General features: G+C 43.3%; 2 protein-coding genes across 2 annotated transcripts in view; one reads left to right on the top strand and one right to left on the bottom strand.

Annotated features, from left to right (window-relative positions):
* CMC1 (C-X9-C motif containing 1) overlaps positions 1-12,332 on the bottom strand; it is a 43,630-nt gene extending 31,298 nt beyond the window's left edge. Inside the window, exons 1-2 of the mRNA XM_081834024.1 lie at positions 12,097-12,332; positions 2,427-2,519 (exon numbers count right to left, since the gene is read on the bottom strand). Of these exons, the coding sequence (XP_081690150.1) occupies positions 2,427-2,519; positions 12,097-12,121 (118 nt within the window). The 5' untranslated portion in view covers positions 12,122-12,332. The remainder of the gene's footprint in view (positions 1-2,426; positions 2,520-12,096) is intronic.
* Positions 12,333-14,418: 2,086 nt separating this feature from the next.
* Positions 14,419-15,711, top strand: part of EOMES (eomesodermin) — a 153,441-nt gene continuing 152,148 nt past the window's right edge. The window contains exon 1 of the mRNA XM_081882067.1: positions 14,419-15,168. The gene's annotated coding sequence lies outside the window, so the exon portion shown is untranslated. The remainder of the gene's footprint in view (positions 15,169-15,711) is intronic.

Raw genomic sequence — 15,711 nt, 5'->3', positions numbered from 1 at the left:
CACTGTGCTAGCTGCAGTGAAGTGACCTCCTCAGGACATAAGCCTGGGCAGCGTCATCGGAGGTCCTGGGCGGCCCAGGTGACAATATGACCCTCTCGGCCTCACTGGCATGGTCCAAAGGAAAGCAGAGCAGAAGAAAGCAGAGTTGGCACCAGCTTGGCTGCCGGAGTTTCTGGAAGGAGGCATACAAGATACCATCCAACCATTTTAGGGATTCCACTCTGGATTGCTGTAGGGCTTACTCCTTAGCCTTTTCTTCTCCCAAAGATGCCCCACAAGGCAGCGGATACCATTCTCGATACCACCTACCAATATTTTATGCCACCAGAAAATGCCATAGTCTTTCAGGTACCACAAAACTGTTGTTTTTTGCTACAAGAGGCTAGGGTGATATAAAAATTTAATTAATAAATAAACATGGCTGGCCCTCTGGAAATCTTTATCTTATCAAAGTCAATGGTTAAGCTCCCACTGATTAGTATAATTGGGATTTATACTCAATATGGTATGCTAAACATAATATTCACACACCAGGATAAAAATTAAATATTTAGGAAAAATCTTATATGCACAATAAATACCACCAAGCAAAGCATTTTAAGATTTTCATACCTAAAAATGTACAATTACTTTTAGTTATTCTTTCACAGATTCTATTTTCAGTTATCCTTAAGTACTTAACCTGGCAATATTTATTGCACATTAAACAACAGAATACAATCTTACTTTGTCTGGGTAACCTTGAAAAAACACACCACAAATGTTAAGCCAAAAAGTCAATGAATTGTAACAGGGTCTTGAATATGTAATTTCAATAGAAGCATGATTGTTCTTTTTGTTTTCTGTTAAACATGGCACAACTCTCAAAAGTGTGTTACTGGCTTTTCTTCGGACAAATCAATTGAATTATCCAATGCACACACAATTTATTTGGCTACATCTCATATTAAAAGCATTATAGTACAGAGCTATTTCTATTCTTCATACGCTAACACCACAGTGAATCATGTTCCCAAGTTCTTTAAGTGTCAAAAGTTTCAATGAGAAATACTTGAAATAGTTTTAAGGTCTCAAATCACTGATTGTCCTTTATGGTGATCTGCATACCCAAGGTAACAGCTACAACGTCTGGAAGTACAGGAACTACCCCCAGTTGTATGACCTACTTCCCCTGAGTGAATGCTTTCAGCCTCTCTATTTTTCTCCTGTTCACAGGACTTAGGTTATTTTGCAATTTTCACAACATCACACCTCTTTCCCCTGCAATTCCAAAACATATGGGGAGTTGCTCTGCACGTTGGCAGTTTAGCTGAATGCAGAGGTGAGAGTCTTATGCCATTTTCTCGTTCCCTCAAAAGCCATGCACTATTATAAATCAAATTTAACTTGTATAAAGCTCAGTGTTAACTACAGGCAACAAAGAAAAATACAGACTTTATCATTTTAGATCTCTGCCAGTTATTATCATTTTATACAGGTCTGTCTGTGTATATGGCTCCTTACAGAATTCAAAGAGGCAAAATATAAGCAGGTTCCTGCTCTTAAAGAGCTTCCAGCTTGCTTTCTGCAAAGGGAGATACATTCCTGGCAGCCACTGGAATCTCCTCCACCTTCAGTCTGAAGATTATCAATGCCTGTGAAGGAGGATCTTTCATGGTCTGACATGCACGGGTGCAATGCAGCGTACAACAGCATTCTCAAGACCGCTCCAATTGAATTTCAGATGGCATAATACTGGATAACCCTAATCAGCTTCTTCTAAGGTACCTGACCATTATGTGTTTGCCTCAATGAGAGTTGTAGTATAGAACTGGGTTAGTGATTCCAGGTGGATTGAAGCATCTGACGGCCATACTACCCTGAACACGCCCAATCTCGTCTGATAACGTCACTTCTCTGCAAATATGCCATTGTGTTGTTATACAGACACTTAAAGGAAAGGCAGTGGGGGTGAAGAAACAAGGGTACACCCTAAGCTGTTTAGGAGTTTGCAAGCAAGTGCACATGCCCACAGATTTCCAGGTTTCTGGCAATCAAGGTAGCTGGGAACAATACCCTGGCCCTTCAGTGCAAATTAAATGAGAATATTTGTCATTGATGTTTACCACTAGGTTCAGCCCAACAGCATGCCTAATTTCTTTTAATCTATTTTGTGTTGCAGTCATTGTTATGATCCTGTCTTTAACCCTCCCAAAGAAAAGTACGGAATACTTCCTTTCTTCAGTATGGTGCCCAGGTTGCAGCAAACTCTTTTCAGCAAATTATTTCAGCCCAGCATTCTACAATGCATTTTACTGAGCATGCAATAAAGAAGAGAGATAAAAATCACACACCTATGTTCACTGATCCTATGACAGCTTGGAAAATGATAAAATTCAGGTCACATAAGTGATTAGATTTCGTATTTTGATGAATTTCACTCTCACCTTGTACTTTATCAGAACATAGTTCCCTGGCCTTCTCTCTCATCATTTTTGGAATCAAAACATCCTTTTCTACGTGCCTGAGCTGTGGCTCCTCTGCAAGAGAACAAAAATATTTCTATGTTTAGATGGCAAGTCGCAGGTGAACTGAAAGAACAAGAATGCTGTTTAGAAGGGATGTTAATACATCCGGAGTTCTGAAACAAAACACATGTATGTATAATGACGTCCTACTATCAACAATTAATAATAATTTAATAATAATTTTTTATTTATACCCCACCCATCTGGCTGGGTTTCCACTGGAAAATATATCAAGGTAACACTGAAGATGACAATGGGTGGAATTCAACATAGAAAGTCTGCTTGTACAATAGAATTCCCACCCCCTCCTTCTCCTGCAATGTATTCCCACATAATTTTCTGTTGTGGAGGACTGAGAGCAAACCCCAAAGTGATTTAGGCAGCATCCGGTGGTATGTGGGGGGAGCAGAAGGGGATGTCCTGTCATGTGAATGGATCTCATTCCAAGCACAGAACAACTTATTTGACTCCCACCCAATACCTTCATTTGCTGTATTTGCAAACAATATGCCTAAGGAATCTGACATGCCAGGGTCATTCCCATCTTATCCTCTGAAGGGCTAACATGTCCAAGGCTGTTCAATGACCAGGATCTGAATTCCATTCGCCATAGCCCCATTCCACTAATCCAGGCATAGGCAAACTTGGCCCTCCAGATGTTTTGGCACTACAACTCCCATCACCCCTAGCTAACAGGACCAGTGATCAGGGATGATGGGAGTTGTAGTCCCAAAACATCTGGAGGGCCGAGTTTGGGGATGCCTGCACCAATCTAACTAGTTGACCACACCGGCTCATAGCAATATATTCATAATCAGGTTTTAGGAATATGAACCAATCACACAGAAAAAGCAGCATTATAACTTTCATCTTTATAGAAATAAAGAACAGCAGATAACTTCACAATATGAGACCCAGGAATGATAACCTTTCCATCACTTTAGCTCAGGGCTGGTGAATCTATGACCCTTCCAGCTGCAGTTGGGACTCCAATTCCCATCAACCTCAAACTGTCACATGCATTAGCCTGGGGTAATGGGAATTGTAGTCCACAAACATATTGAGAACCACTGGTTCCCTATCCCTGCTGTAGCTAATATGACACATGCAAAGCATTGTTTTTAAAGCATTTTCAGTTTGTGCACAAACACTGATTGACAGATTGGTGAGACATATAACGCACTGTACGAATCCAATTTGGAGGTTACCAAGCCATGGGTGACAGTGGCTAGGCTATCTCTACCTCGGTGGGGTTGCAGCTGGTGTACTTTAACCTGGTAAAAGGTGCAGCATGCCATGAAGTCTCCAATGGCAGAGTTGGAGCAATCAGCATTTAAGACTGCAGGCCTGATCCTTAAGACCAGTGGTGTTCCAGATGTTGTTGGACTCCGGTGCCCATCAGTGCCAGCCAGCATGGCCAATGGTCAGGAATGATGTGGATGTGCAGTCCTGCAACATGTGGTGGGCCACAGGTTAGCAACCCCTACTTTAAAGGGAGTACAATCCCATTCAGAACAGGTTGAACACCAGCTTCCAAAACATATGAACTACCCATCAATACTGTCTTTTCAGGACTCAGCTTCAGCTTAGCAACCTTCACCCAGTCCAGTAATCATTCCAAACATCAATTTAGCACCTGTGCCTTGTTCCACACGAAAGTAACAGTTGGAAGATGGTGGTCCCTGTTTGAGAGGAGGGTAGAAAGGGTCTCCCAGGGTGGGAGGCTGGGGGAAGAACCAGGCTCCCAGGTGGGAGCTGGGAGGGTCTACCTTTCTGTGTATGGATAAAGGATATGATATAATTGTGATGAAGGGCCTTTAATTCTTTTTTGTTTCCTCTTTTCTTTATCTAGTTTGACTTTTATTGTATTTTATGTTGAAAACTTTCAATAAAAAATTAACTAAAGAAGAAGAAAAAAGGGTTTAGCAGTTGTACCTAGGGGGAAAAAAGGGTTGCATATTATGAGACATTAGCTCTTCTCCTTGACAAAGAAAAACCTGCGAACAGCATTCTGATAAAACAGGCCAGAAGTTAATGGGAGGCATAGATTGCTACATATGAGTGGCTTATTAGAACCGTGAAACTCTCATTTTATTAACCACTATGCAGCTTGGTACAATCCTATGCACAGTTTCCTGGGAGTAAGCCCCACTGAATTCAGAGAAATTTCCCAGCAACTGAAATATACGCAGGATTGGTTCCTTTACTAGTTCCTTTAGCTGCTTTTATGTAGGTTCGTTTCTAAAAATAGCCCAGAAAATTGTATACATTTGTGTTTTCCATAAGTTTCAAATGTTGAGATTGTACTACCTTAGATTCGCATCAATTCAAATTAAGAGAGAGAGTAAGGATGACAACACCAGGGAAAAAATTTCAAAGCTTTAACTTCTCACAATTCTATCATCACCTTGAAGTCAATTTTCACCTTTTTCACTGGCTGAATCTGTTATCTTACATTTTGCTTTGGGGCTCATGTGTTCTTGCAATATAGCAGTACTGGATTATGAGAATACTGACAAGCATGTTTGCTAAAAAGAAAAAAAAGTCACAATGCTTATATTCTTGTAGGTTGGGCATCAGATTCTGAACCAATTCTGTAACATTTTGGGGAAACATAAAAGTAAAAACATGAACAGAAGGAAAGCGCAACTATATACCGTATTTTTCGCCCTATAGGACGCACTTTTTCCCCTCCAAAAATGAAGGGGAAATGCGTGTGCGTCCTATGGGGTGAATGCAGGCTTTCGCTGAAGCCTGGAGAGTGAGAGGGGTCGGTGCGCACCGACCCCTCTCACTCTCCAGGCTTCAGGAGAGCCGCAGCGCCAGTCCCACAAGGTCGGGGGACAGCGGAGAGGCGGAATACCGCCATCCCACTGTCTCCTGATGTGGTTTGGAGGCTGACGGCGGGGAGACGCGTGCTTCTCCTGGCTGCCAGCCCCGCAAGCTCCGGGGACAGCGGGGAGGCGCAGCGCGTCTTCCCGCTGTCCCCGGACCTGGTCTGCAGGCGGGCGGCGGGGAGAAGAGCTCTTCTCCCCGCCGCCAGCCCTGCAAGCTCCGGGGACAGCTGGGAGGCGCAGTGCGTCCTCCCGCTGTCCCCGGACCTGATCTGCAAGCGGGCGGCGGGGAGAAGAGCGCTTCTCCCCGCTGCCTGCCCCACAAGCTCCGGGGACAGCTGGGAGGTGCAGCGCGTCCTCCCGCTGTCCCCGGACCTGGTCTGCAGGCGGGCGGCGGGGAGAAGAGCGCTTCTCCCCGCTGCCGGCCCCTGGGGGGGAAATAAATTTTTTTTTCTTTATTTCCCCCCCAAAAAACTTGGTGCATCCTATGGGCCGGTGCGTCCTATGGGGCGAAAAATACGGTATGTTGACTAATTCAGATACAAAACAATATAATTAGTAGAGAAGGCGGAGAGTTGTTTCTGCAAGTAGTTTCATCTGACCTGTTTTATCTACAGTCATCTTAGAATAGCCAGCTTAACTGCTGAGAGATGGCTGATCAGACAGCACCCTGGGAATGATAGGAGCTTCAGAGAAAATATTGTTGCACAGAAAGTACATTTTACAGCCATGCATTCTCTTCTTGCCTTTTGCCAAGTTTTTTTTTTAAAAAAAAAAACAATACACACACCAAACAAATCCACTCTGAGCCATGCATGTAGAAGGCCAAGTTTAACCACCTTAATTACACAGCATCCTATCATATGCCCTAGAGTGGCACACTGAACTTAACCTCTGACTTCTTTCCGAACTGATCCATTGGAGGGTGAACTGGAAATGCATGTCCAGATTTGTCATAGGCGGGTAAAAGCTTAAGAAGCAAAGATAGCTTTCCCCATCAAATTCTAATGCTAATCAATACAGCAAGCCTGGGGTGTGTGGGGAAAGGGAACTTTATCTAGAACAGTTACCCTCGTTCCACATCAAGCCAATTTTTCTATGTGGTTGAACCTTCAATCAGTAAATACTGCAATTAAATGCAAGTTACATCCGCAACAAAATGTTGCAGTGTGGAATACTGTTGTTCGATATGCCAGCCTTCCCATTTTATTTTATTTTTTGCTGTTTTAATTGGGTTTTATAAACAAGAATGATGTTATACAAATAAGTATACCAAGTTTTTTTCATGTCATTTGTATATCACAAAAATAGCACAATAAATGTGGGAAAATATCCACAACATATGTTTCATTATCAGTGGTCAACGGTATGAGCTCTTGGTTTAAACAATTAGGAGGAAGAGGAAGAAGAAAGAAAGAAAAAGGGGGGGGGGGAGAGGTGAAGGAGGGAGTGGCGGGTGGGGTGGGATGGTTATGCTTCTATTATTCTACTTAGCGTGTGTGAAGGGTTGTGTCAGTGTTACCTGCATGGGTTCTCTTGATATTCACTTGTTGTATTTCCTTGGTGGTGAAAGAGGTGGGGTGTGGCTTAGGGTGTGGTTGGTTGTCTTTGGTTGGCTGTAGTGAGAATTGTTTTTGTGTGTGAGCGGGGTATGAGTGTGTATTTTTGAATCAGGTTAGACAGATTAATTCGTATGCTGTCAGGGGATTCTTGTTGTTGTCTTGTTGGGCTGTATATATGATAAAGGGGAACCAAATTGGGGTGAAGGTGTCTTCTTCTATTTGTCCCCGTGTCAATTTCAGTTTGTTTGGTTAGTTTTTCTAATAAGGCTGTTCCCCATGCTATTTGATACCATTGGTCCATGCTTACTCCTGACAGGTCTCTCCAGTGTCTGGCTATGAAGCTTCCCTTTTGCGCAGGGGTCAGCAAACTTTTTCAGCAGGGGGCCAGTCCACTGTCCCTCAGACCTTGTGGGGGACTGGACTATATTTTGGGGGGGAAATGAACAAATTCATATGCCCCACAAATAACCCAGAGATGCATTTTAAATAAAAGGGCACATTCTACTCATGTAAAAACACGCTGATTCCCAGACCGTCCGCAGGCCAGATTTAGAAGGTGATTGGGCCAGATCCAGCCCCCGGGCCTTAGTTTGCCTACCCATGTTCTAGCTAGCGGATGCCCTTCCATTCCCTGTCCCCACTCCTCGTTTTCCAGCCTTGCGCAAGCTACAATTCCTGCTGCAGCCTTCTATAGAAAGCCATTTCAAAACACTCTTCAAAGGCTGCCAAACCAAGGGCACATTATATTACCCCTTCCAAATCAAGACACTATCTAGATATGGATTAAGGCAGGGGTGAGAGAATCTGTGGCTTTCCAAGTGTTGTTGGGACTCCCAGCTCCTATCAGGTCCTGCCAGGGATGATGCAAGTGGCCAGGGATGATGCGAGTTGGAAACCAGAAAGGCTGGGAGGGCCACAAATTAGCCACTCTTGAGATAAGGAGAGGAGGCCCTGATAATCAAGGAAAGGATGCAGGGACACGCCAGGCAAAGCTGGGAAAAGGTCCTCTTGGTTGCAAACAGCACCTCCTGAGATTCCTAGAACAAATTCCAGCAGGAGAAGAGGAAATGACACATTGAGCCCTGAGAGCTCCCTACCAGGACCTGTTTCCTAAGTATGTATGCCAAGGACTGCAGCATTAGTGAAAGTCATAAGACCAAGCAAATTACAGGGAATTTCAGACTTGAGTGTTTTGGCTTGCAAAGTACAAGTTCGTCAACTTTCTTAAACGCAAAGCGTCTTTCTCTCTGTATGATAAGTACACCACCGTCACCACTTTCATTGTAACCTCAAGCAGAGATAGATATACATGACAGCAAAGGTAAAGTGGCAATGGCAGTCACTTAAGGAGTTTAACATTGCCAAAGCCAAGCACAACATTTTCAGCACATATTGCTGCTGGAAAGAACGGTCCCAGGAGGAAGATCTCCAGCAACCATGTATCAGTCATACACTTATTAGCACATCACCAACCACAGGTGAGAATGTGCCTTGACAGAACCGGGCATGTAGAACTCCTCAAAAAATAAAAAAGTGTTTTTCTAGCAAAGGTGAAAACATGAGAGAGAAGGTTTGCACCCCCCCAGTATGACACTGTTGTAGTAGGGGGAAAACAAAACAAATAAACATGAGAGCTAAGCGATGAACATAAAACATGTAGCTGGATTCTGGATGAGAAGAATAGAAAGGAGTACAGCCAGTGCTGCTGAACCTGGTCTATGCTTTTTTATTATTATTTATTATATTGGTATACTGACTTACGGGATGTGGGTGGCACTGTGGGTTAAACCACAGAGCCTAGGGCTTGCTGATCAGAAGGTCGGCGGTTTGAATCCCTGCGACAGGGTGAGCTCCCATTGCTCGGTGCCTGCTCCTGCCAACCTAGCAGTTCGAAAGCACGTCAAAGTGCAAGTAAATAAATGGGTACTGCTCCGGCAGGAAGGGAAATGGTGTTTCCGTATGCTGCTCTGGTTCGCCAGAAGTGGCTTAGTCATGTACGCCACATGACCCGGAAGCTGTACGCCGGCTCCCTTGGCCAATAAAGAAAGATGAGTGCCGCAACCCCAGAGTTGTCCGTGACTGGACCTAACGGTCAGGGGTCCCTTTATCTTTACTGACTTATACCTGTAGATCTCAGGTTGGTTCTCAACTAGGGTGCTGGTGTAAGAAGCCAGAAGCAGGCCTTGGGCTTACATACTATATTGACGCCCCTCTTGTAGTCATTTCCCCACCCCATGTTAAACATGGTTAAAACCTGGGCACTAATCTTAGCTACGGTTAATGCTAACCTGGGTTTGCTATTAGCCAGTGTTTTGAAATCAGTTTCAAATACTGTAGTATTAACTATATTTAAGTTTGGTGTCAACTGCCTTGATTGTTTTGAAGCCATCAAATCCTCCTTTAGACAAGAGTGGGTACAATACATTTTGATCTGGATTCTCTAAGTTAGAAACAAGATGATTCCTCACATCAGCAAAAACAATCCGAGATAGAATTGAAATACAAAGGGAGTCAAATAACACAGAAAAGTTGGCAAATGTAAGGCATACTGTATAGGAATGTAAGAGCTGCTAATAAAATATTTTGGAGATTCAAGAGTGAAGAAAAACCTGATGACCAATTGTGAGGTCTGCCACATCCAGCCCTTCTCCTGGAATATATTACTTCCATAGAAGACAAACCCAAGAAGAGTTAGTTTGTCAGTCCCTTAGATTTAGGCTAATCATCACAATTTTTAACAGGCCAATTTGAGAGTAAAGCTAGAGGCAACTTTTTTCTGTGAATGTAATTAATGTGTCATTTTTTTTTTAAAAAAGTAACTAGAAGCTGGGGTGAGGTACAGTAGGCAAGACCTCTGAATGAGGAGAGTTTACCTTCTACACAAATCCAAACACCATGGTCAAGATTAAAATTGCCTTCCTGAATCTATTTACATGGGCACAAATGGCTCAATTGGTTTACATAGCAAAACCATTAAGTTATGAAATTATAGGTTTGTTAAGAAACCAGAAACCTTTCTGCTGGGAATAACAAGAATGGACATAAATAGGAGAGACTGTAAACTTTTTCAGTATGCAATCACCGCAGCAAGAACACTGTTGGCCCAAAAATGGAAACAAGAAGAAGTACCGACTTTGGAAGAATGGAGGACAAAATTAACAGACTATGCAGAACTGGATAAATTAACTGGGAAAATCAGATTCCAAAAGGATCACAGGTTTTTTGAGGACTGGGGAAAATTTACGGAGTATTTGAAAACTGTATGTGAGGACTGTACAACGCTAGTGTGCTTTAAAGAAGCTTTGTGAAAATACAAGGAATATTGTTAGAAAGCAAATAAGGACAGAAATATAGTATTTAATGGCAATATTAAAATTAAGGAATGTGAAGATAGGATTTGAACTACGAATGATTGTCAGAGAAGTTGAGGGAGGTCCAATAAGCTAAAATATGTGATGTGTAAATGGATATGATTGGAGTTTTTCATGGAAAAAAAATTAATTAAAAAAAATTATAAAAAAAAAGTTATGAAATTATAGGAAAGGTTAAGATTATGGTGTTATGCAAGTTAAAGATTATCGACAACAGTTGCAAATGGTTGAGAAAATGTAAAGAAACAATACAAAAACCAGCCCTACCCTGAAAACTTGTTACAGGATGACTTATAAATGCCATAAACAAAAAAAACCTACAGCCAAAATACAGACAAACTGGCCCTACTGAAATACAACTTCCTATGTTCCCAGGTGTGTTTGCCTACATGCCATCTTTGTATAAACTATAACTAGCAGTAGTGGCATCATAGAAGCAAGAATCGTAAGCAAAGGCCACTGCTAAAGTGCAAATAAAATGTGCCCATGAATCCTAAGAAATAATTTGAAAAACAACAACAACAAAGAAGATCAAGCTAGTCCTGAAGTATAGTGACAAGTTCACTGTTCCCTTTTAGCACCAACACAATCTAGTACACTTGAGAACTGGTATAGCGTAGCTGGGCTATACCAATAAGGAAGTATTACCTTTGCCATGAATTCCCTAGGTAAGCCCCTTTCTCTAGCCTCAGTCCCACTATCTGCATTACAAAAGATAATACTACTAAGTGTACCTTATTATGTATTATATTTATTTTAATGCTACACTACAATTACATTCCCAAGGTGCTTTTGAAAAAGATTAAGTCAGTTAAAATATAAATACCAGGGTGTGTGAGAGAGACCAAAATCCATAAAATAGATAGCAGTATTAAAATAGTATCTAAAAAGCTTGGGAAAACAAAAATTCTGTGTCCGTCATCAGAAGGCGAACAAGGTAGGAGACAGAAAAAACTTTCTGGGGAGCGTAATCCACAACCACTACCAAGAAGGCCCTTACCAATAAAGCATGTTGAATTTTTCAACTTTCAAATTCCAAAAAATGAGGAGGGCTTACAAGTTGTATCATGACTTGGGAATTCAAAATATGTTTTGGTTAAATTAATATAATTTAGCTTTTTTGCTTGGTAAGTAAAATGTGTGTAAAACTGCACAGAAATCATTAAAAATTCTTGCAGTTATGTTAATATTAATATTAATATTAAACATTACCTTACATTTTCAGAAGGTAAAACTAAAGTTCTTTGGTTTTCCAAAAGCTGTTTATGTGCTTCTTCACCAAATGTAGATTTACCAAGCTAAATACTGTTTGGTCACAAAAAAATAATAATAGCAGATTTGAATCCCCCCCCTCAAAAAACCCCCATATTTTTAAGACCCTTCACTGAAGAAGTTTGCAAAAATTAAGTTTTGCCCCCTGAAATGACACGCCTCACTACCAGGCTATTTTGTAGAGGTAGTGTTGAGTGCTCTTCATTCATCTAAATTTAAAAGTGAAACAACCTTCTGAGGCATTCATCATAGAACTGTAGAGTTGGAAGGGACCCCGGGGGGGGGGCGGGATCTAGTCCAAACCCCCTGCAATGCAGGAATCTCAACAATCATCTTCTAAGTCAGACAACTACACCCATTTCATTAACGAAGGGAACTAAGAGCACGTGAGGGCTGGGAGCCCTTGAGTCGGCGGTAAACCCGTGAACAAGGGTTCACACGTGAACCGAGGAGCAAGTTCACGGGTCTGGACTGGCAGCTCCTCAGCCTAACCCCCTTGCACTCTCATGTCCCGGGCACGTCAAGAGGAGGGGGTAGCAACCGCCCCTACCTGCTGCACCAGGGGCAGACTCCATGTACCAGCTTCCCTGCTTTAGGGGCGGGGAGGGAAGCGCCTCAGTAGCTACAGAAGTCGCGGCGGCGGCAGCAACAACATGGTCATAGTCCCTCAACCTTGGGTTTTTTTTCTAAGCCACACACTCTCTCGGCGCATGCGCCGGCTGCGGAATTCGAAGCTCCAGCGCGCGACCCGTCGGCCTAACGGCACTACGGCGCACGCGTCGAAGAGAGGGAGAGCGAGAGCAGGAAGCGGAAGAGAAGGAGGAGAACGAACGGCGTGGGAGGGCGCGTGCGCGTGCGCGTGCGCGTGCGCGGCTAGCGAAGGAAAAGGCGGGGTTCTACCTATTGGGGCGGGGCGAATGCCGGCTTCTTAATGGGAGGAGCTTCGGAGGATAAAGCGATAGTGACGTCACCATGACCAGATTCTCGCCTGGAGAGCCCCTTATAACCAGTTGGGAAGATGGCTGTTGGGATTGTTCCTTGTGAGGCAAGGAAGGCAAAATAAACACCCATACTTTTAATACACACACACGTCTTTTAATAAATACATCCATTAATAGAAGGGAGAGCAACTAATAATCAAGGAGATAGACCAATGTGAACGTTGAACAGAGGCAGGCAGCATCACCAAACCTATCAGCTCAGCAATTGGTAATACTGACATGCTTTCATAACGTAACAGTTTTCACAGACCCGAATCTAATATTATAGTTTGGGGGTCATCCTGGTTGGGTTTTGCTGCTCCCTTAGATTCTTAACAGCCATGTGGTTGTGTTCACAATATCTGAGGATAGCCTCAATTATTTAAGGGGTGATTCAGAAGAACATGCCCCACTCTTGTATTATGACTTCACGTTTTAAGGTGCAGTGCTGGGGCTTTGGACCCATGAGATTTCTTTTATCCAGCAGTCTTGCTCTCGGATTGGGGTGGGGTAGGGCGGGTTTACCCCTGCATTGTTCACAAAAACTAGTTAGGTCATTGTGACCCCTGTGTAAAGAGTCCCTTCATTTTCAATTCTGTATTAAGGTACAGGAGTGAAAGAGTGTTAAGGCTGCAATCCTAAAAATATATGGTAAAAGGTAAAGGACCCCTGGATGGTTATGTCCAGTCAAAGGCGAATATGGGGTACGGCGCTCATTTTGCTTTTCAAGCCGAGGTAGCAGACGTTTGTCCACAGACAGCTTTCCAGGTCATGTGGCCAGCATGACTAAACCGCTTCTGGTGCACGGAGGATCGTGACGAATGCCAGAGCGCACAGAAATGCCGTTTACCTTCCTACCACAGTGGTACCTATTCATCTACTTGCACTGGTGTGCTTTCAAACTGCTAGATTGGCAGAAACTGGGACAGAGCAATGGGAGCACACCCTGTCACACAGATTCAAACTGCTGACCTTGCGATTGGCAAGCGGTCCAAGAGGTTTGGACCACAGTGACACCCGTGTCCCTTAAAAATATATATAGGGAGCAAACTCTACTGAACAGAAAGTAACTGTGCATAGGATTGTACTGTAAGAATTGTAGTACTGTAGTTCGTTAAATTGTGAAAAGATGGCTGAAGAGAAATCTTTCCCAAATTAGGTCTGCACTGGGCCAGAATGAGTTTCCTAGCACATGCACAAAGGTGCACACACACACATGTACAAAAAAAAAAAAAGTTTTAGGAGCCGCCTGAGATGTCTGAAAAGTGCAGTGCAATGACAAAGAATATATTTTCCATTGCACAAAATGTGGCTGATCATAAATAGCTCCTGCTTGCAGTCATTTCTCTGTTTGTCTACCATTCATATTGTCATTTGATTAGTTAATCATCCATTTTCTAAAGTGTGAATGTGTTTTTACACTTCAAGCAAGACAGTGTTAACTATGAAACTATAGATAGCAATGGAGATTAATTATCTATTTCAGAAGTCTCCACACCTTTTGCTTCTGAGATAAAGGAGAACTTGTAATCTGTTCAAAGGTTCAGTTATCAAAATAATAACAATAATAAAATAAATTCAAACCACTCTGGACAGTTTGTTGAACTGTATTTAAGGGTCGTCGCCCCCAGGCTGTTTTTATGAAACACATTCTGTCCTAATGACGTGTGAAGAGACTTTAAATACACAGCAAAACTGAACTGTTTAATGGCATTAAAAGGCTGAGAGTCTTTGGGGAAGTAATAGCATTTTTCTGATATATTGATCACCATTTTATCATTATTTTCCCAACCACTCCTTGCTAGCCCCCCTCATCCATGTGGGCTTATGTGGAGGCAATTGGCTTTGACAGCATGCTCTAAGCAGTGTGGAAAAACTGGGCCTACTCGCTGTGCAAATCCCCCACAATGCCCCTGTGATGGGCTATGAGGGCTCACTGGTTCCTGTGCTGGCACACTTGGCCCCTTGACTCCTGTCTGCACCAACCAGGCAATAACTCATGAGAAGACCATATGTGGGCATTGCCTGGAGGCTCCCCCTGTGAGGGAAGAAGTGTTGGGCCTTCTCTACTGGCTTGCCTGGTGGCTGGGAAGGAACCCAGCTGCAGTGCCTTAGACTGAAGGGAAGGGAAACAAAGAGGGTATATGAAATGCCCCAGGGAGCTGAAAGAAGCCTAGTGGAGACAGAGGGGAAAGGATGGGTGCCCAAATGAGTCTCTACAGAGATTTGAGGAAAGCTCTCCTTGTTTCCCTGTGGGGGGTGTGTGTTCTTCAGGCTGTTTCACAAGCCCCACTGAATGTGGTTAGAGTGGGGTGTCAAACAGACTTTGCTGCTCTCCGTGGTTGTCTAGGAGGAGCCGTGGGTTCAATCCTGCCAAGGACATGGAGTCAGAGGATCTCTTTGAGGGAAAGCCTTTCTTGAGGCAGCTCTGGGAGGAACTGGCTGTTCCTGGTGTTTGGGACTTATTCCTGAGGAGCCTGGACTGAGAAAAAGGAGAATCGAATGCTCTGAAGGACGCACAACACTTTGTAGAAGATGTCTGCTAAAGGGACTTGGGGCTGGGAAGAATTCAGGCCAGGGCTGAAAACGGAAAATATGAAGCAACATTTGTGGAAGAAAGCCTGATATGCAGCAGAGCTGAGGTGAGTCTCTGCCTATTGAAGTATAGAGCATGCCCTCTTTGATGTGTCCTTTCCATAGGGGCAGTGCTTTTTTTCTAAAAAAAAATATAAATGTTTAGGGGTACTCTCATTTCCCTACTCATATTGAAATACTGCCTCTCAATGAGGCCAAACATAGATTCCCAAAATGTATAGGGGTATGTGTACCCCCAGGAAAAAAAGCACTGCAAAGGGGTGTAGTACAGCCTCAGAGAGAACATGCCGGGGGCATTGTGGGAGATTAAAATGGTGACTAGACCCAAACAGTTGGTTATTTTTGGAGACGTGGGGCAGAAAAATAAGGATGGGGAGGGGAGGGCTAAAACAGGCATCGGCAATGGAGAGGGTGCAGTTGCTTAATAATGTGGGACAGGGATGGGGAGCCTGCCTTCAGATGCTGCCAGACCCACAACTCCCAAACAGCCCTGTCAATGTGCAGGTATTATGTAAGTGCTCCAGCCACAGGTTCCCCATCCCTGGTGCTGGGCTTAAGTTGTTTATGGATACCTGAGTGAGTGTCTCCAT

The sequence above is a fragment of the Podarcis erhardii genome, assembly GCF_964252035.2.
Source record: "Podarcis erhardii genome assembly, chromosome: 12".
Lineage (NCBI taxonomy): Eukaryota > Metazoa > Chordata > Lepidosauria > Squamata > Lacertidae > Podarcis > Podarcis erhardii.
This window is presented reverse-complemented; position numbering and strand designations above follow the sequence as displayed.